At 39.8% G+C, this 19,634-nt stretch overlaps 2 protein-coding genes across 2 annotated transcripts in view; one reads left to right on the top strand and one right to left on the bottom strand.

The window, feature by feature from the left end:
- The window catches only part of vps52 (VPS52 subunit of GARP complex), a 40,425-nt gene extending 30,291 nt beyond the window's left edge, over positions 1-10,134 (bottom strand). Inside the window, exons 1-8 of the mRNA XM_057827290.1 lie at positions 9,972-10,134; positions 2,228-2,309; positions 2,101-2,153; positions 1,944-2,019; positions 1,463-1,530; positions 1,225-1,400; positions 999-1,149; positions 833-933 (exon numbers count right to left, since the gene is read on the bottom strand). Of these exons, the coding sequence (XP_057683273.1) occupies positions 833-933; positions 999-1,149; positions 1,225-1,400; positions 1,463-1,530; positions 1,944-2,019; positions 2,101-2,153; positions 2,228-2,309; positions 9,972-10,046 (782 nt within the window). The 5' untranslated portion in view covers positions 10,047-10,134. The remainder of the gene's footprint in view (positions 1-832; positions 934-998; positions 1,150-1,224; positions 1,401-1,462; positions 1,531-1,943; positions 2,020-2,100; positions 2,154-2,227; positions 2,310-9,971) is intronic.
- rps18 (ribosomal protein S18) lies at positions 9,451-18,222 on the top strand. The gene is made up of 7 exons (XM_057827292.1): positions 9,451-9,517; positions 10,200-10,282; positions 10,996-11,094; positions 11,169-11,255; positions 11,325-11,426; positions 17,918-18,009; positions 18,094-18,222. Exons 1-7 carry the CDS (start codon positions 9,466-9,468, stop codon positions 18,167-18,169), a joined length of 591 nt encoding a protein of 196 aa, XP_057683275.1. The 5' UTR covers positions 9,451-9,465; the 3' UTR covers positions 18,170-18,222.
- Positions 18,223-19,634: the final 1,412 nt, after the last annotated feature.

Here is a 19,634-nt window from a genome sequence, read left to right as displayed (position 1 = left end):
ATCGAGACTGTTTTACGTTCATATCTATAAAGAATTCGGGGATTTAGGGATTCATTCACAAGAATTTTCACTGGAAAAGCTCCGTTTGCATTTGGCGGCTGTCACATTGACTAACAGACTAGCATCGTATTTCGACATATTTACATAAAATAAATGCTAACTGCCCATTTTTTTTTGCTATTTTAACCAAGAATCGAGACTGTTTTACGTTCATATCTATAAAGAATTCGGGGATTTAAGCATTTATTCACAAGAATTTTCAACATAAAAAGCTCTTTGTTGTAAGGCTGCCTCCACATTGACTAACAGACTAGCATTGTACTTCGACATATTTACGTAAAATAAATGCTAATTGCACGTTTTTTGCTTTTAACCAAGAATCGAGACTGTTTTGGATCCATATCTATAAATAATTCAGGGATTTAAGTATTTATTCACAAAGATTTTCAACGAAAAAAACGCTTTGTCTGTGATTCCACTCGGTCAGCTTTGACGGCTACGCCAACAATGCAGGCCCCCTATTAATCGGCCCCATGTCCCGTCAATATCATTATGAAGTATATGGTTAAATTTATGTTTTTATAAATAGTATGTCTGCTTCGCCACCATCATTACCATATTGTGTAATATTACATGTTTTTCGACGATTATTGTAACGTAAATAAAATATTACGGAGCTCAAACTGTTGATGACAAAAAATGGCTTGGCCATCATAACATTCTATTTTAAGGTGGCTTTTGTAAATGTCTCCTTCATTACCGTAATGCATAGCTTTCATGAAAATCACCCCAATACGCTCCTTGGGGTATCACCAACCCCATCCATCAATACCTGTACTTGAGCAAAGTGTTCTGGGGGATCTGGTAGTTGGTCATGGGCTTCTTGAATGAGTTGATCTTGAGGAGGATGAATTCACCGATCTTCGACACCGCCTGCGACGCGGCAAAAGACAAAACTTATTTGCGGTTTCGGCAGGCATTGTGGCGGAATCCCCAACCTTGATCTTAAGGCGGTCGACAATGTCCTGGATGTCCGAGCAGGCTAGCGTTTCTCGGAAGCTCAGCTCCTTGGCCAGGTTGATCTTGTTGTTGAGCTCGTGTAGTTGCTCCACAAACTCCTGCTCCGTCACCGCGCTGTTCAAGATGGTGCTGGTCGAAGCGTCAGGCGGGAAAACCAAAATAAACACATTGGCTGCCGTTGACGGACGAAGCAGGCGGTCTTACGAGATCATGGCGCCGGGCACGAGCAGCTCGTCCACCAGCTGGCTGAGCTGGCTGTGCACTGCCTGACGGTTCTTCAGACGCACGTTCATGCTGAGGGACTGCCGCTGCAGCGTGTGGATTTCGCTGCTGATGGATGACAGGTCGCTTTGGAAGCCGCTCAGCATTTCTTCCATCCGCTGCAAGGAAGGTGGAAGGTGAACGTCAAAGCATGTCGAGCGCAGACCAAAAGGCAGCTTACCTCCAAAATGGCGTCACATGCGCTGATCTGCTGATGAAGCAGAGCGATGTTCTGGCTCTCCTTGATATCTGATGCTCGTTTAGGAAAAACAGCCTACCGACTGTTGAGAGAAATGTTGGGAGAAATGTTTGGTATTCATAAATGTCTCCTCAGTTGATGTTGAAATAATGTTCCTATTGCTTGTTATTACTGACATATTATCTTTTCGCCACAAGAGGGCAGGATGGGACTTAATTGTCTAAAGTGCTACTTATATTACTTCTTTTTGTTTGACTTTGATTACTTTGATTTGAGATATTGCCTGTGAAGACGGCAATGCGAGAGGATGTATCCGCATGTCGATGGAAATTAAACACGCCGACTTTTGGCTGAAAGAAAACTTATTTTCCGTCATTTACCCCTACGAATGCAACATTGAGCTGCAACCACCTCAACAACGACATTTCTTTTATCAGAGGCGCAAGTCAGATTGAGCGGATACAATCCTTGATGGACGCCTGCTCGATCCGCTCCAGTTCCCCCTCCACCTGTTTGGAGTACTGGCGAAGGTCCACGCCCTGTGGAGAAAAAGAGAAAGAAACAGGTCGTCACCACCGCGTACGAACTAAAGATGGTGGAAAAACCAGGAAAACGCTGACCGTCTGGAGCGCCTCCTTGACCAGCTCGTCCTCCAGATTGGCCTGGATGTGAACTACGCAAAAGATGCCTCCGTTTTAAAGCCGTCACAGAACCCGACTTTGTGCTGTATTTTTTTTTCTGACTTACGGTCCACTTCGTCCAAGATCAACTCGTCCGTTGTCAGATCCAGTTCTCCCAGGTGCAGTTGTCCAATTTCCCCGTCGCTCATCTGGGTACAAAGCAAGCAGTATAGGAGACCGGCGTAAGTGGCGTACCGCACGCATGCTATTTTTAGACCGTGGCGTCGCATCATAAAGCGGAAGTAAAGCCGAAGTGGGACATTATAGACCCGCCCTCGTATAGAAACCATGTTAATTCTGCTTACTTTTCTCCGGTAATCTTTCAAAAACAAACATGCCGATCACACATTGCTTTTTTTGGCACTTGTAGAAACGACTCTAGACATTACGACATATGAAGGATGTTTTCTTCATACGTTTCCCGAAAACAAAAACTCGGGAGGAAAAAATGTGAAGAATGAATCAACTTGCGCGGACTTTTAACGCCAGCTCGGTGTAACCATTCACATTACATAAGCAGTAAACATTTTGTTGGGTTGGCATGGTCTTTCAGAGGACAAAGAGGTAATTTGGCCATTTTGATATTTTTAACTTATTTTCTAGCGTGACGTTGTGCCGTGCTGCTTCCGTCTCACAATGAATGACCTGAAAAGAATTAAATTGGTATCTGACTGCCACTGTTACCTGTTCTATTGTAAAAAAAAAAAAAAAAACTTTAGTAAGGAGGAAGTGTAAAGAAATTATAGAATTAAGATTTGTTACCAATGAAAAAATTAAAAGTGTTTGTTGGCTGTCACTGAGTAGCATTTGCGATCGCTACACAAATATAAATTACCCCCAAGAACGGTCAGAGACGTAGGACAACCAGAGGATATAAAATATAGGAAAGACAGGGCTGGTGATAAAGGATTGCTTGTTGAAACAGGGGAATGTCATTGTCAGAAAATGGTGTCGATGAAAAAAGCTAAGGCTATGCTAAGGTCGGCTTGTTTTTTTCCGTCTTTTTCAGCCATCGACACTCAAGCCATCTCTTTAACTGAACATTTTTATGTACGTACTTCCACATCTTTGCAAGTGAATTTGGCACCAGGGACATCATTTTCGGAGAGAATTGGTGGGTTTAGCTTTGTACACATCTCCTTTGTACACGATTTCCATTCATTTCCTATTGGGGACAAACGGTGGCGTATCCTTCCTTAGCAACAGTAGCTAAGGTCATGAGAATTAATGACCGGAAGTGACATGTTGCTTGCAGTACGCCATTCTGCGACATGTTCCGGTCATGTTTCAGCGTCATTGAGTGCAACAGGCATCCAATGCTTTGGATTGTGATTGATGGAAACGTATGAAAGAACAACTAAGCCGCTAGAAAAGTAAGAAGGTTTTGATGTGTTTCCTCAGTTTCAGTGCTTTAAGTCAGGTTTGTCTAACTTATTTTGATTGCCACATTTAATGGTAATTAAATCTCATCTGAGTTGGACTAAGGTATTTTTGGCCAAAATAGTACAATGTATTTTGACTGGGAAGGGCGAAGGATTGGACATTGAGCGCTGTCAATGGCACTGAAAGATGCAGAAGGGCCGAGAACAAAAAGTGGTACAGTACTTGGTATATGACAAAACGGCTTTTGGTATATGGCATTTTTGTGGTATGTGGCATTTTTTGTTGGTATATGACAAAATGACTTTTTGGCATATGGCATTCTCCATTTGAAAATTAACCGCGAAAAATGAGGGATCACTCTATTATAATACTTTTAGGTACTTATTTGAATGATATAATTACATGGGAAAACAACAATTATTAGCAATGTATTTTTAATACAAAATGTACAAGAAATAAATCTGTCCTGCTAAATTAAAAATTGGATAATTAAATGCTTAAGCTCCTGAGCCTTTGTGTGTGTGTGTGTGTGTGGGGGGGGGGGGGTGTCACAGGTGCACCAACTGATTAATCGATAACTAATTGATTAGCAAATTAATCAACAACTATTTTGACAACCTATTAACCGTTTAGGACCTTCTTCACCTTAAACTTGTCAAAATTCTTGAAATTATAACATAAGTATAACTTCTCAGTTGGAAATATGTATAATCAGAGTTCGTCATTATATTGTTGTTAAGTCAAAGTAGGACATGAAAAATCTACTTTACTTTAATCTAAAATTCCCATTTTTGCCAATTTTCAGACATCTTCGTTCGTTAAACCGCTAACAACTTTACACTCTGCAAAAAGCACTTGGCGTCATTGCTTGTGGTGTCACAAATAGATTCCCCCCCCCTCCCCCATTTTTTTGTTGCAAATGCTGTTAACCAGCGATTTTTCATGTTTGAAGCGTCACCTTTTAACCGCAAGTTTGCGTTTTGAAAAAGACTGCTAATGTTTTATAGCAGGCTAAAGTAAGTTTAGCTTATTAAGTCTTAGTTTAGTAAGTATTTTTCCCCCATTAGTCTCAGTGTAGCAATGCTAATGTTGAAAGTGTTTAATATAGATGTGTTTCCTTATTTTGTACGTGTGAACTGTAATTCTACAGCGTTTTGTTGACCAATAAACATCTGGACACAACAACTGGAGTCTCATATGTCATCTACACGCACGCACGAGGTGATGAAACGCAGCCGTGAAAATTACCGCCCTCATTTTTATTTACCCTGCGATAAATGGACTCACTGCATATCGCGACAGGCTTAGCAACCGCAATAAAACATGTCGTTAGTTAGTTAGATGGACTTACAACCCCCCCCTAAAAATTTTCTCATTGGATCAACACAATTCACGTAGGTCACCCTTTTTGAATTCAAAACGGCGAATTTCGCCGAAAGGTGAGTGATTTTCATGCCTGCATTGGTCAAAAAGCAGGATAGGTGAGGAAATGCGTTTCTCTGCATATTCTTGTAAAGCACCATTCCTGTATTTGTTCTACAAAGAAGACACTATTTTTGAATTTGATGATAATACGGGACAAAGCGTGACCCTTGAAAGCTCAATAAGGGAGGTGTACTAATGTTTCTGAATACCAGACGAACCCGTGTTTCAAGAGACAGTGGCAACCCTAGTTGTGAACAACAGTTCCACACAAAAGAGGATGAAGATCTCATTTAGCTAAGCAATTGGAGGCGTGAGACACATTTTTCGAGTCTCTTGCCGTGAGTTGCAATTTCTGATGGGGTACAGAATCGGCACTTTTCAAACAGTGTTACCTCTACCTTTGAAATTAAGTGGTTCTGGTAATGGTTTCGTAACCTGAAAATTCTGTAAATAGAGACATATTTTCCATGTAAATGCCCTAATTTAATCCAAGACCCCCATAATTCAGACAGAAATATTTTATAATGCATAAAAAGCATCTAAACATGTAACAAATAAATGTTACAACTAGATTATTGCCCAATTCACATAAAATCATTGTTGTGCATCATGTATAAAACAAAGCATAGTGTAAAGAATACAAGTTAATACTTTCATGTAACGCTGTCGGAACAGGAAGGGCACTTGAAGAGGACGCTGGCATATACAGTGAAGAGCTGAAGAATTTGCACCCCTTGAGATTTTGCAAATTTGCCCACTTCGAAAATAGGTAGAGGGTCTGAAATTTCAATCATAGAGGCATTTCCACTCATAGAGACATAATCTGAAAAAATCCAGAAATCACATTTTATGATTTTTAAAATCATTTATTTGTAACGTACTGGGATTTATAAGTATTTGTACCGCTGAGAATCAGCAATAATTATGACACTCAAAGAGTTGTCAGTCAACCTTAAAAAATAGTCCACCTTTAGCCTATGAGTAACCACCCACCCACCACCCGTTTCAGCTCAATATTGTCACCTGTGCCCCCCACAGTCAGTCATAATCTAACTGCTACCATGGGAAAGATCAGAGAGCTTTCGAAAGACAACAGAGAAAAAAACTGTTGATCTCAGAGTTGGAATAGGCTATGGGACAATTGGAAAGCGGGAGGCCCCAGGGACGACCCAGGAAACGCTGGAGAGACTATGTCTCTCGGATGGCCAGGGAACGCCTCGGGATTCCGCCAGAGGAGCAGGTTGGGTGGGGGGATGGATGGATGGATGGATGGACGGACGGACGGACGGACGGACGGACAGACGGACGGATGGAAAAGCAGCTTGGTGAGAATAAAGCAACAATTGTTAGAATATGGAAAAGGCTAAACATGACTGATAATCTACCTCGCACTGGGGCTCCATGTAAAACTCTCCTCATGGGGCATCACTCGTGATGAGAAAAGTGAGGGCTCAGGCCAGAACTACACTGCAGGAGCTGTTCAATGTCCTGAAGAGAGCTGGATTCACAGTTTCAAAGGTTGTCAGTAGAACACTACGACGAAATGGTTTAAATCACGCATTACTCAGAAGGTTCCCCTGTTGAAGCCAGTACATGTGATGGCCCGTCTGAAGTTTGCCAGAGACCATCTTAATGATGCGGAGGGGTCATGGGAGAAAGTCATGTGGTCAGATGAGACCAAAGTCGAACTTTACGGTGCAAACGTTACTCGTCGTGTATGGAGGAAACAGAAGGATAAGTACAATCCCAAGAACACCATCCACACTGTAAAGTATGCATACCTGTCAAGTTGCACGGTTTTGGCGTAATTTGTACAAGTGAGCACTGATTTTTAAATGTGTACGCCGTACGTTCAAAATCTGTACTTTTTTTTCTCCGTTCGTATTTTGTCACCGTGTCGGCAACGAGACAATGTGCCTTACGATGCGTTACTACGTTGGTTGAATGACGTGAGAAAAGTCAGCGACCCTGAGAGAGAAGAGTGTTTGTTGTGACGCTGTAGCAAACGTGATGCTAGGCTAGGTGGCTCCAATATTTCCTGACTGTGGCCGACAGCCTACAATCTATGCCTAGATATCACATGCCTATAGAACTACATGCGAAATGACAGACGGCGGCGTTAATAAACAGCTGCCATTTTGAAGCAGTAGACTTCTCAGAAAGGCTCTGCTGTAGTGAACCTTCCTAGCGAACTTAAATAACATTTTATCCAAAATAATCCTAAATCGGCAAAATCTTGACTTGAATCTATCTTAAAATGATTAAACTGTTTAACATGTTGAAAGTAGACAGAAGGGAACTAATGCAAAAACGGTAGGAATTTTAACAACTTTAACAGGTGATTCACAACATTAAACGCAACGTTACTATGCTTTTTTTTTTTTTTTTTAATGAAAAAAAAAAACATGAAAGGTAACACCAGTTACGAATTACTTTAACTCAATTACTTTTTGGGAGAAGTAATTTGTAACTGTAATGAATTACTTTTTAAAAGTAAGATTAACAACACTGGTCATAAAGATGAAGTCTGCAGACTGAAAAGTGACGAAAGCGGAGATTTTATTCTGCCAATTTGTTGCCGAACACAATTTGCCCGCAACTATTGCTGATCACTTCTCAGAATTAGCAAAAGAAATGTTCCCTGGCTCAAAGATTGCATCGGTAAGTTCATTTTGACAATTGGCCTTTTTAATTTATAATTAGTCACACTAACAAACTACCTTCAAGTCAAACTGAATTGTGAGCTGAAGTGCCATGAAGTGCAGCCATCAAGACATGACAGAAATTGCCAAAAGTGCTACATACATTTACAACAACAGTCACGGTTAAATTTTAGTAATCATGATGTAGCTGAAGATATTCAATCAATCAATCAATCAACTTTATTTGTATAGCACATTTAAAAATCCGCCAAGGAGACCAAAGTGCTTTACATAGCATAACACAGCAAAATAAGTCAACTTTGAAAGATAAAACAAACACATGAAATAAAATAAATAAAAGACGAGGTCATAAACTGTCATTGCACATAAAAAGCTGAAGAAATATAAAATGTTTTAAGGCGTGATTTAAAATCCGTAAGTGAGGGGGCCTGTCTAATAGTAAGTGGTAATTGGTTCCACAGCCTGGGCGCCATATTGATTGTTCTCAGATTGCACTAGGTTATATGATAGAATATTGCCAATAAATTCATATTATTTTAAAAACAGTTTTATTTTTGTTTCATATTGCACGCTATAGATCAAAGCCCTTTGAGACAACCTTGTTGTGATATAGGGCTATACAAATAAAATTGAATTAAATTGAATACAACGTTGTAAGATTATTCACCAATTTGTAAGGGCATACGTCACTATTTGTAAGATTGCCAACGGCCTCGGGTTGACCAGTATGAGTATGGAGGTGGAAAGTGGAAACCTCATGATTTGGGGGCGCTTTTCGGCGAGGAGACAGGACGTCTGCACTGTATAAAGAGGATGAATGGTGAAATGTATTGTCAGATTTTGAGCCACAACCTCCTTCCCTCAGTCAGAGACTTGAAGATGAGTCGTGGCTGGATCTTTCAACATGACAATGATCCGTAGCACACAGACAAGCTGACCAAGGAGTGGCTGCGTAAAAAGCATAATGTTCTGAAGTGCCCTAGCCAGTCTCCAGGTCTTAATCCAATAGAAAATCTTTGGATGGACCTGAAATTTTCTCGACAGCCACGAAACCTGACAGACCTAGAGAAAATTTGTGTAGAGGAATGGGACAAAATCCCTGTTTCCATATGTGAAAACCTGGTGAAGAACTACAGAAAGCATCTGACCTCTGTAATTGCAAACAAAAGCTTCTGCACTAAATATTAGCAGTGTTTGTTCTCAGGGGTACAAATACTTATGAACCCCAGTAAATTACGAATAAATTGTTTTTTTGAAATCATACAATGTGGCTTCTGGATTTTTTTCAGACAATGTCTCTATGAGTGGAAATGCGTCTATGAAAATTCAGACCTCTACCCTAGTGGGTGAACTTGCAAAATCACAAGGGGTGGAAATAATTCTTCTATGAAAATTCAGACCTCTACCCCAGTGGGTGAACTTGCAAAATCTCAAGGGGTGGAAATAATTATTCTCTTTACCGCACACATACAGCAGGGGTCCTTCTTAGCCAATTGCCAGGAAGATGCTGGGCAATAGCCAATAGCAGAGCAGCCCAAGTATGCTACGTTCAGTAAACTATGGAAGCTGCTAATACCAGCCATCGCTGCTATGCTGTATTTTTGCCTTTCGTATCCTGATTTTTTTTTCTTAAAAAGAGGCAATATTTCCCATTGAGTCATGCCTTAAACTGAAAATTTTGGGACGTTCTTAAGTTGAGGTACCACTGTAAATCGATGTCTTGAGCCTCCGGGGCTGTAGAGCCAATTTCAAGGCAAAGGGCATTAATTGCAAAATAATGAAATTAAATAAATAAATAAATTAATGCATCTATATGTTTCGGCCTCTCGGCCAAATGTCTCCAATATTCGGTTTCGGCCAAGAATTTTGCTATCGGTACATAACAGGTAAAAATGTTTTTTAATCAACTCTGTTTGCTCGATCGCCGCCAATGGCAGCCAAGGAGTTAAACAGTTCACGACATGACTAAAAATTCGGTTATCGCCTCCACTTAAACCATACAAACTTTGTCTTTTATAGTGAAACTGAGAATCGTTGGAAGTTGTTGGACGACTATGCGTCGCTTGCATAGCTGTCATTGTTTACTTCCGGTATCCTAACATTGCTAGATTTAACTCTGTATGTCTTATGTCCTTACAGATCAATTTAGTGAGATGGGACTGATGAAGTAAACAGTTCGAAGACGATGCGATCATTTATTTGTGAATGTGTCAGCCTCATGCCAATGAATGGAAGCTAGCGACTTCCGGAGAAGATTGCTGCCCAAAGTCCGATAAAAAAAAAGGACAAGGCGCCGCCACAGAACACCATTGAAGCCAGAGTGAGAGGATTAAAAGTCACCTCGTCGTGAAAGTAGGCCATAGCTGATTGTGTCGTCCTCTCCGCGGAGATGACATCCGTAGTAGCCTCCGCCATTGTAAATATGACGTCAGCGTAAGGTGGGGAAAATACCCGAATTTTTCGTTCACGTTCCAGAATTTTTTACTCATGATATATGAATAGATAGTTGTATGCACAACAAATGAAAAAAAAAAAAAAAAAAAAAAAAAATTTTTTTTTTAAAAAAAGGGACCAACTTCCGTTTTCATCGCTGTCATCCCGCCCCGAGATTGTCGTCACTTCCTCTTTGCTTGGAACAAGCTTTCAAGATGGTGAGAATCTCCCTTAGCGTTTCAAATCTAATGCCATCCACTGTGAATTAATGTTCATCCGTCCTCCGGGAGGCTTTTAGGGTTGCGTTTTGTGTGTTTGTGCCGACCAGAAGCTGAATTGTTTCCCAATGAGGGCAAATATACTGACTTTTAAGAGCGAGTTTACAGACGTCGATGCCGCTAATGTAGCAATGTCTGCCTCGGTTTCCCTGTCCGTCACATGTAAAAACAATAATGTATGCTTCGTTGTTTGCTTAAATAGGATGTTGGAACGGACAGGAAGCGTTAATGTCTGCCTTGTGTTTTCATGTGCTCTGTAAAGTTGCGGTTGTTGTGAAAACATTCAAGAAATACACAGGACTAGCCACATGGCAGTCGTCATCGAAATAAAACTGCTAAGAAGATAAAGTGATTATCCCCATGAACGGGCTTTCTCATGCGATAGAATCAAACGAAATTACGTTCATTGTAAACTGAAATTTGAAGGGTTAGGTTATGTTTAGGGCTTTTCCAGGACACCACCTGTTGGTACAGGGGCATTTCCGGGTCACTTTCTGCTAGTGTGTTGAATTCAAAATGAGTGTAAAAGGTAATCAATTCTAGTTATGGCCCCAATAAAACCCTTTAAATTGAAATTTGATGGATGAACATTGAATTGAGTGTTAATAAATAGTTCTCAAAGTGTGACAACTTTTGCTTTGTGGTTTGTACAGTCTTTGGTCATCCCTGAGAAGTTCCAGCACATTCTTCGTGTTTTGAACACGAACATTGACGGTCGGAGGAAGATCGCCTTCGCCATCACTGCCATCAAGGTATGAGCAATACCACGCCGAGACGGCCGCAGGGTCTCCTCCCGTGACGCTGACAACTTTACCTCTGTCGTCAGGGGGTGGGCAGACGTTATGCCCATGTGGTGCTGAGGAAGGCGGACATTGACCTCAACAAGCGGGCCGGCGAGCTGACCGAGGAGGAGGTAAGCCAGCCGCGCGTCCGTCCCCCGACACTCCGAACTCTGCTGACCGGCATTCTGCTCCTTTTGCAGGTTGAGCGAGTGGTGACCATCATGCAGAACCCTCGCCAGTACAAAATCCCAGACTGGTTCCTCAACAGGCAGAAGGACGTCAAGGATGGAAAATTCAGCCAGGTGAGTGAAACCAGCCGAGCGGAGGGGAATCCCACTGTGGAGGAGCTGTTAAGCTAAGTTCAGATGAGATGTGTTATTTCCACGTTGCGCGATGGGTTTCCTAACAAAGTGAATGTAAACATCTAATTGATTAATTGGATAAATGTCACTTTTTTCAATTACCTTCACAATACAGCCACAGCAACTAATCCAATGGTTCTTAACTGGGGTTCGGTGAGTAAGCCTCAGCGGTTCACTGAAGGTTAAGAAACGCAGATGCCTATTTTGTACGCTGACTAAATCTAGGCAAAGTGCCGTTTTAGACCAGGTTTTTGGACTTGTTTGACATCAATTTACAGGCTTTATTCCATTTCTTTCAACTGCTAGTCCTCTATCTAATGGGAGGAGAAATTGGTTTGCTCAGTGGAAGGTTGACTGTAGGGCTGCAGCTATCGATTATTTTAGTAGTCGATTAATCGGATAAGAACATGAAAAATTAAATTACCTGAGCTGAACCTCAGACGGTTTAATAAATAAATGAGGACCTATGTGCAACAAAAGAAAAATTGGCTAACTTGCGTAGCAAAAGTCCGCTATTTTAAACGCTATAAAATGCCAACTTTTTTTACAATGCTCTGAACAAATGGTTCAGATACATATTCCCACAAAAACAGGCTAAATATACTTATAAACTAAATCACGAATGCATTTAAAAAAAAAAAAAATTGGCTCAAACCAAAACGGCTTATATTGGTGTGAACAGGGAGCACCTGGATTCAGCCATGTGAAATGAGGCAGACTAGAAGGCAGCGTATCCACCCAAATTAATAAATGCAAACACTTTCAAAATAAACCATTACAACACCGCTTAAACGAATACTCAAAGCAGCAAAATTTTATTAGGATCTTTTTTTCCTAATCGAATACTCGAGTTAATCAATTGTTGCAGCACTAGTTGACTGGCTCTTGGTATGAGGAAGTATAACAGACCTACAGACGTCAACTGGGAAGATAGTTTTTTAAAAATTGCATCATTTTACGCCATGAAAATAGGATGTGACGCAAGGATGCGACAATAAGATGAGAAAGTAGACAAGAAAACAAAAAGAGGAAATAATTATTTGTAGTAAATTTGAAATCGAACAAATTTGAACACTAATTAGATGTTAGCTTGCCCGGTTTTGAATTAGAAAAAAAAAAAACTTTATTATGAAATTCAGCAGTGTTTGGTGAATGCACCTGTGAAACTTGTGGGGTACTGTACCTTTAGCAAGGTTAAGAACCACTGAACTAATCGATTCATAAATTACTAAAAATAAATACTAAATTAAAAAATTACTAAAACTAATGTGATAATCGACTTTTGCCGGCAGCTATGAGCAGTTCCGTTTGGGTTCTTGTTTGTGTGTAATGTGGTGCTGCGAGCGCGCACAAGTGATTAGAGCAAGAGAGTTCGCTGGTGTTGGGTTGCCGAATCAATAATATTACGAAGTGTTGTGCCTCTGTCAGAGGTGAGTAAATGAAGCCAATTGTTGTTTGTGCGCTGAGCCGTTTTCCTTATTTTTTGTCTCCTCTGACAAAACTTCTCTTTTGTTGCCCTGCCGTCTTTGCAGAATTCGTGCGAAAGCATTCACATCAACTTCCGTCTTTGTAACAAATAAGGAAAGGGGCAAGTGACGTATACGGTAAAGCAGTCAGCACATTTGTAGTTTTTTTGTGTGTGTGGTGGTGTTCCTGCCACCCTCATCAAAGTTGATTATTGCCGGTGAAAGCGATACAGACCACCTCGGGATATAAAAGTGGTGTCATTCAACTAGTTGTCAGTCGAGATATCAAAAATGTTATGAAAATATTTTTTAAAGGTTGAAAAAGGTTGCTGGTGTTGCTTTGAGTGTCCGTTAGTATTGTGTTTTGGAGAATAATAGCACTTGTTATTGTTCGATTGTAAAGTCTTTTTTGATGAAACGGTTGTTCATAAATCCAATCCAAATCTAAAGCACGCTTCTATGACAATTCACAGATTGTATTAAAAAGAGATTATAAGCTGGGATGTGAATGGGTTTATGTGTGTGGTTTCTTTATAAAAAAAGAAATGAGACAACTTTGCTATCTAACAATAGCTCAAGTGCTAATATGCTTCTCGAAAACACAATACAAATGGACACTTAAGCCACTAAGTAGCATAATCGCTAACTAGCTTAGCGCTCCGTGCTAAGTAGTAACATCTCATCAACAAAGAATACAGACAATAGAATTGGCTTCATTTACTCACCTGTGACAGGGGCGCACTGGATCTAATAACACAAAATACAATCTAACTTGACACTTGGTAATACTATTGATTCAGCAGCAACCCAACAGCAGTTGAAACAGTGAATTCTCTCTCTTGTTCTGATCACTGGCACACGCGCAGCCTCAGATTTGCACACAAACAAGGACCCAAACGGGACATCTCATAGCTACCGGCAAAGATTATCAAATAAGTTGGCAACTAATTTATCAATTGGTTTAATCGATTAGTTGTTGCAGCCTTATTGTTGTTTAATTTGTTTGAAGAAAATAAATGACATTGACACATTTTATATCAACTCTTTGCTCACAAAAAAAGTCAAAGGGCAGCATTTTTATTTTGATGAACAGGACTTTTGTCTGAGAAATTCGTTTGTTTTATACTCAGAACCTTATTTATAAACTTTAACATTTTTTTTGTATTTAAAATGGCACAATTGTAGACTATAGTTGTCAGGAAGCTGTAATAATATTTAAGGAAATAGTCATCCATTCTGTCTTCATTGTTACTTACAATATGCCGAAAAAAAACTTTGTTATACTGTGAAGGTAATTGAAAAAAGTAATTCATCCGATTGATCGTTTAATTGTCCGATTAATAGATTTTAAAAATACTCATTAGTTGCAGCACTACTAGACATTCCAACCCTTTTGGACTGAGAGTGGCGAATGAATGTTGTTCAGCATCACGTTACACTCAAACAAGGGCCCGAACGGGACTGTTCACAGATGCCGGGTAAAATCGGTTATTAAATTTGTTGGCAACCAATTTATTAATCGATTTAATGGATTAGTTGTTGCAGCCTTAGAAGTCATACATTGTAATTTTACGAAACTGAATTCCAACTCACAACTTTTGGAGACATCAAGGTGGACATGTGCCGGTTACCGGTTTCACGGTTTACCGTGGTGTGAAAACGTCGCGGTTTCAAAACCAATAAAATTTTCCGTCAGACCGTAGTACGGTATTCGCCATTTTTCATGTGTCAAAAATGCAGCCAGAAGTGGCGTGGCGCGGCAGCGCTCACCCCATCCCGTTTGTTGCTGTGTGTGAAAGTGACTATCGGCTAAACAGCCAGCGAACCCTAAACAAATACTCCAAACTTAAGGCGTTCTTTTCTTCAATTTATTGAGCTCTCAAATCGTGGTAAGTGGAATATACAAAATGAATACATTTAAAACGTACAATTGTATTTTTCCATGTGTGAGTAGCTAAACAGATTAGCACTATGAAAAAGTTCACCAAAAACAAAACACATATTTTCCTTTGAGATTCGATATACAAACTAACTAAAAGCTTATAAAAGACGAATGTTAGCTTAGGCTTAGCTGGGAGAGCAACTTCGTCGAGTGTTACAGCCGCAAAGTGAGAAAACAAGCTCGATTCACTTGAATGAAGGGGAAAAAAGGCATAGCATCAAAGATCGTTAATTGAGGAAAGATGATCTTTCCCTAAGCACAAATCCACGTTCGCTGGATCAAGGAGAGGTCTCACTCCCAATGATTTTCTTTTTTTTTTTTTTTTTTAGGTGAAACCTTTCCACAACAATATTTACATTTTAACTACACATTTTTAACTAACTTATTAACTTTTGAATTCTTTGTTCTTCCTTACACAAAGGCATGGCATCATGTTGACACTGGCTGAAAATGGCGAAACTTCACTTGAGCTTTTCAATCCTCAAAAAAAATTATGCAGTATACATTTTTTTTAAAAAATTATTCAGAAGAGTTTTTACTTTTTTTATAGAAATTATTTTGTTCTTGCTCTAAACTTGAGCAACTTGAGCTGTGGCTGTGGGTATAGTCTGTTATATTTTAATTTTATTTAAAATATATATATTTTTTAATTGATAATTTATGTATTTTAACAATACATTCATATTTCAATTTGCAACTATGTTCTGAAAACAAAAAATCCTGTTCAATGGAAAAAATTATAAAATATTCTTTTTTAACCCATACATCTCAAAATAACACATTTTGGAGCTATAATTGCAATACCGTGATACCGTGAAACTGCGGTATTTTTGCTCACGGTTATCGTACCGTCAAAATCTCATACCGGCACATGCCTACATCAAGGTCTGTGTGAACTAGTGCTGCAATGATCGCAATGTGGACATCTCTAAGGCTGCAACAACTAATTGATTAACTCGAGTAATTCGATTAGGGAAAAAAAGCTGCAAATCAAATTTTGCTGCTTTGAGGATTCGTTTTATTAGTGACATTGTAATGGTTTGTTTGAAAGTCTTGCCTTTAGTTTTAATAATTTGGGTGGATATAGTGCCCTCTAGTGGTAACAGTGAATATGCCATAACTCATGTCTGAATTCAGCTGCTCCCTGTTCAGACCAACATAAGGTATGCTTTCTTTTGAGCTAAACTGTTTGTTTATTCATTCGTTTAGTTTAGAAGTATAATTAGCAGTTTGTGTGGGAATATTTGAACGATTTAAGAACTTTGTAAACGTTAACATTTTATAGCATTTAAGCTAGCGCACGTTAGCTATTCAAGTTAGCTAATTGTTCTTTTGTTGTAGCTCAGGTATTTTAATTTAGTTTCAAATGCACTTATTGATTTTGTGAAGTGAAAGTGCAATCATGCATAGTTTGCAGAAATTCTCAAATTCTCGTTTTTTATTCGCATTTAATCCTCTTTAGTAGGTGTAATCTTAGCAAGCCAAAATAAATATTACTGCAGGCATACACTTGTTTGTTTTACATCTCCTAAAATGTATTCTGCAACGCATTGAATGTTCATAATCTGATGACTCAATTATTCGAACTAATCGGAGTAATCGATTACCTAAATAATCGATAGCCACAGCCCTACTGTGAACACAAAACAGTAGGGGTGTAACGGTACACAAAAAACTCGGTTCGGTACGTACCTCGGTTGTGAGGTCACGGTTCGGTTAATTTTCGGTACAGTAAGAAAACAAAATGCTAAATTTAAATGTGCTAGCTGTTTATTACACACCTTTGTGCTTTCATTAATAGGAACATTAGCCTATACAAAGCTGGAATTCTGCTCAAAAAGTAGCGGGTATTTAAAGATAATCCAACAACAATTTGCCTTTCAGACCCCGCATTTTGGTCAGCTTTCTTTCTGAAAGAAAAAAATAAGTCCTGTGCTAAAGAGAAAAGCAATCCCAATGACAAAGTTTTGAACATGTGTTTTACAAATGAAATGCCTCAATGAATCATTGTGTTCTTATGAACGGTTTTCAAAAGCTTTTTTGGTGGATTTTCTCAAATTAAAGCGCCACACAGAAATTAATAAATTTAATTGTGTAAGCAGGATCTGTGTATTATTCTTATTTAATTACAGGTGTTTTAGCTCATTTCAATTTATTTTATTTAAATGGGCTATTATGTATTTTATTATGTGTTTATATTTTACAAATGTGATGTAGTATTCATTTGTATTGTATATTTTATGTGTATAACTTTAGTTCCTATGTGAATATTAGTTCCTACTTGTTTTGTTGTGGTAGGAGGGTTTTGTATTCAACACAGGGCCGTGTTGTTTTTTATTATAGCAGAGAAGACGGCAGTAAATCAACAAAGACAAGTCAACTGTGCCCCGATCTACCACTCAAGAGATCTGATGATGATGAAAAAGTGGGTTACGATTGCATATTAGTTAGAAAATCAACCGGATCCACTGTATTTTTACACGAGTGACTTCCAGTCTGCCCGATCCTAGCTACCGGTAGTAGTATTGAAGCAGGAGGGCCGCATCTCGCGTCAAGTAATAAACTCTGCTGTTCTTTTCGCGTGCGTCGTGTTGAGCCGCTTCTGGGACGCATCTAACATGCGGCCGCACTGCGACTGGTGTGCGTTGGCTGATTGACTTTAACGCCCGCGTTTCACGGTGTTCTCGCGGCAGCCACGGTGTCGCGCCGTTGACGTTTCTGGGTTATACTGTCCTACCGTGTTGATCCTCATTATAGTAGAGAAGATGGAGTAAATATAATCTACACAAAGACACCAACCCGATCGACTCACAGCCTCGAAAAGTAGGGTTACATTAAGTCAGAAACTCGTTCGGTACGCCTCCGTTCCGAACCGGGCACCACGTACCGAAACGGTTCAGTACAAATACATGTACCGTTACACCCTTAGTTTGCATTTGGCGTAGGGTGAGCGGTGCGTTGTTGCGTGGCAAATTCCGTTCGGTTTGAACGCAGATTTAAGCGGTGACGCCTTCTCTGCGCAGGTGCTAGCTAACGGCCTGGACAACAAGCTGAGAGAAGACCTGGAGAGGCTGAAGAAGATACGAGCGCATCGCGGACTCCGGCACTTTTGGGGGTAAGGCCTCGGCGACCCGTCTGTGAACTTTGACCCCAGGAGCGCACTTTCTTTCAACCGGTTGTCTTTCCCCCCCCCCCGCAGCTTGCGCGTTCGCGGTCAGCACACCAAGACTACTGGCCGCCGCGGTCGCACTGTGGGTGTCTCCAAGAAGAAGTAAACTGGCTGCGTATTTTGCTTTTCAATAAACCGCCCCAAAAAATGGATGAACAATGTGATGTCATTTTTTTGTGTAGCTCAACTGCCAAACCTGGACATATGCTTATTTACGGGAACTCATTTGACGTGACTTTCGGATCTTTTTTTAGAGATGACACCAAAAATTAGGCACTGAAAACTTTCAGCAGAAAATAGGTAAAAATGCATTTTTGGTTTAAACAGGCATGAAAATCACCTTTCGGCAATAATTCGCTGTTTTGAAGTAAAAAAAAAAAAAAGGGTGACCTACGTGAACTGTGTAGATCCGAGGAGAAAATTTTTAAGGGGGGGTCGGGAGATTTTTTTAATGTCGGACGCTTTGTATGCTAGAGGGAAAACCGGCACGAAGCCAAAAAAGTACACCAGAGTGGTCAAAACATTCTTATTTCAACGAAACGAAGGGGAAACAACCCAACGAAACAAAGGGAGGGTACACTGTTGTTTCCTGTCTCTTCAACGCCAAGCTTGGCTGCACGTCGGACGTGAATGAACACCTAAAGCGCCGTCACCCAGTTGTAATTTTGGAAGATGCACATCGGACATGTTTTGTTGAAGTTGCTAAAGCCTGTCGCGATATGCAATGAGTCCATTTGTTGGACATATGTAACATGTTTATTGATCATCAACACGCTGTAGATTTAAAGTTCAGACATACAAAATGAGACATCTATATTAAACACAGTAAAGGTTAGCATTGCTACATTTAGGCTAATGGGGAAAAAGAACAACCTACTTTAGCCTGCTATAAAACATTGGCAGTATTCTCCAAAATGCAAACTTGCAGTTAAAAGGTGACACTTAAACATGAAAAATCGCTGCTTAACAGCATTTGCATTAAAAAAAAAAAAAACACATGAAATGACAGAGCTTAGTGTTAAGTTTTCGGCTAACGGTTTAGCAAATGTGCTTCCGGTGAACATTTCAAAATAAAAGCACGTCAGGTTCGTTATATAAAGATTTCTGGACTTTATCCCACATACTTCAGAATTCAGATTCTACATTACAGTAAGTATAGCTTTAAAATGACACCCTTTATGAAAAATCTGACTGGCAATGATTATACTATTATACAGGGGTGAAAGTGGGCCAGAACGGTCAGGAACGCAGTTCCGGTATAAGATTAGGCATGTACCGGTTTCAAGGTTTACCGTGGTATGAAAACATCACGGTTTCAAAACCACAAAAATTTTCGTCATACCGTAGTACGGTATTCGCTGTTTTACAAGTCTCAAAAATGCAGCCAGAAGTATCTTGGAGCGGCAGCGCTCACCCCTCCCTCTCCGGTTGTTGATGTGTGTGTGTGTCACTGACTCTATTCTGCTAAACACCAAAAAAGAAACTCCAAACAAAAGGCGTACTTTTCTTTAATTTATGGAGGTCTCAAATCATGGTAACTGGAATATACAGTTTTAAAATGTTGTACAATA

Source organism: Corythoichthys intestinalis, chromosome 22, assembly GCF_030265065.1.
Source record: "Corythoichthys intestinalis isolate RoL2023-P3 chromosome 22, ASM3026506v1, whole genome shotgun sequence".
Taxonomy (NCBI): Eukaryota; Metazoa; Chordata; class Actinopteri; order Syngnathiformes; family Syngnathidae; genus Corythoichthys; species Corythoichthys intestinalis.
The sequence above is the reverse complement of the archived record's forward strand: the minus strand, read 5'-3'. Positions and strand labels throughout refer to the sequence as shown.